At 46.3% G+C, this 1995-nt stretch overlaps 1 protein-coding gene across 1 annotated transcript in view; it reads left to right on the top strand.

Moving 5' to 3' along the window:
* Mettl21c (methyltransferase like 21C) overlaps positions 1 to 1995 on the top strand; it is a 27826-nt gene that overhangs the window by 22123 nt on the left and 3708 nt on the right. Inside the window, exon 3 of the mRNA XM_026788843.1 lies at positions 120 to 271. Within this exon, the coding sequence (XP_026644644.1) occupies positions 120 to 271 (152 nt within the window). The remainder of the gene's footprint in view (positions 1 to 119; positions 272 to 1995) is intronic.

Genomic DNA, 1995 nt, shown 5'->3' with positions numbered 1-1995 from the left:
CAGAGATCCGGCTACCTCTGCCTCCCAAGTGCTGGGATTAAAGGCGTGCGCCACCACCGCCCGGCTAGTTCCGTCTGTTTTTATCATACTGATCCATCTGATTTTTTTCTGCTTCACAGAGTCCGACAAGATAGAGTCATCCCTCCGTAGTATCGAGAAATTTGTTCCTACAGACTTTGCCAGCTACACGCAAGAGCATTATCGGTTTGCAGGCAAGAAGATCATCATCCAGGAATCCATTGAGAGCTTTGGCACGGTGGTGTGGCCAGGGGTGAGAAGTGCTACATCTGTTTGTGCTCGGGCTTTCTGGCGAGAAAATGTTTCATACATCTGTGTTGTCTAGGACAACTGGCCACGTGCTTTCTCACTGCTGTGCTTTTCCGGCGGATGACTAATTGCCTGGTCTCCCAAGGGATTGGCTTGTGTTTGGATTCTGCAGAAATACATTTCTTCCAGCAGCACTGGCTTTGAAACAAAATCCTCCTCTCTCTTTCCTGTATCTCCCTCCTCCTCTTGCTCCCTGCCCATCCTTTCTCTTCCTTCTTCCTATCCTGACAGACACGTGCACCATCACTGAGCTACACACCCCCATCCCTAAACAATATTTACGGAACTATTTCAAGACATGTAAGTAGACCACATTGGAAATGGGATGTAACACTTATACAACTATTACATGAAAAAAAAAAAAAAGTTAAGAATTTTTAGTTTAGAATTGGCAACAGGCATCTTTGGGGTTCCCTCATTCTCAGTCATTAATTAACCCCAGACTTATTTCACAAGGTAACTTGCAGAGACTTCAGAGGAAACACTCAGCAGCCAGTTCCCTACCTCTCACTTCCCATGCTTGTGAGGATAGTAGTGAAAACAGACGGAAGTCCATTATCTTCAGGTTGGGTGGTCATGGACAGACATTTGTCCATTTTTCTTTGGTTTCCTTATTTCGAATGTGAACTAATGGTAACAAGGAGTTGCTGGCATGCTTGTTCAGATTAAGGAGGCACTGCACCTAGGCCCCTATTAGCTCTGGTAATTCCTACGTTATTCCTACCTCACAGCTGAGAAGACAAGGGCTCAGTAAATTCATAGGCTGTATAAACCTTAACTCTGGGGTGCTCTGGGGTCTAGCATTACCAGTCTTGCCAATGCAAGCCTGCCCAGGTTAGAAAGGGTCCACAACAGACTTTCTCAGACTTTGGAGTCATACTGAGATCTTACTGAAATGCATATTTTGATTGAGGACTGGCTCGGGGAAGGAGGAAGGTTGTGACTATTATTTCCTAAGAGCTGTCTAAGAATACATATGATATGGTAAGGGGCTCTAAGCTGAAAACCCATGACGGTGGCTCTGTGGAGCACTGAGCAGTCATGAAGAAGGTTCCAGAAAGAGGACTCTGCAGGTGGTCCTGGATATTGGTAGTAAGTGGGAGAAGTTAGGTCTTCTGGGGGCTCTTTTGCTATTAATACATGGGTATGGGGGCTCTTTTGCTATTAATACATGGGTATGGGGGCTCTTTTGCTATTAATACATGGGTATGACTTTATTCCAGCAAAGGTCTTTTCCCTGACCCAAAGTCTGAATCCTTCCCTATTACATCAGACAAGCAGGTAACTATAGTGATGGTAAACACTGGGAAAAGAAAGGCCTCAGCCTGTCGTGCACTAAACTGGCCTCTCTTGGGATCTCTAAGTGGGAAAATGGCACTTCCTGTGTGATTTACGGTGCAGCTGTCCATGAAAAGAGGTTACTTCAGAGTTTGCTTGGAGATAGAACTGGGGGTTTGAAATGTCAAAAGGAGACTTATTGGAGGGCAGAGTGTCCTCAGAGGGAGGCTGGCCTTGGCCATCTTCACAAAATCACACAGAATATGTCTTCTGGGCCACTCTAGGTGATACTCAATACTGAAGGTCCACACAAGAACTTCTCCTTGGCCGGGCGATGGTGGCGCACGCCTTTAATCCCAGCACTCGGGAGGCAGAGGCAGGCGGATCTCT

This window comes from Microtus ochrogaster, unplaced genomic scaffold (genome assembly GCF_000317375.1).
Source record: "Microtus ochrogaster isolate Prairie Vole_2 unplaced genomic scaffold, MicOch1.0 UNK8, whole genome shotgun sequence".
In the NCBI taxonomy this organism is placed as follows: Eukaryota; Metazoa; Chordata; class Mammalia; order Rodentia; family Cricetidae; genus Microtus; species Microtus ochrogaster.
The sequence above is the reverse complement of the archived record's forward strand: the minus strand, read 5'-3'. Positions and strand labels throughout refer to the sequence as shown.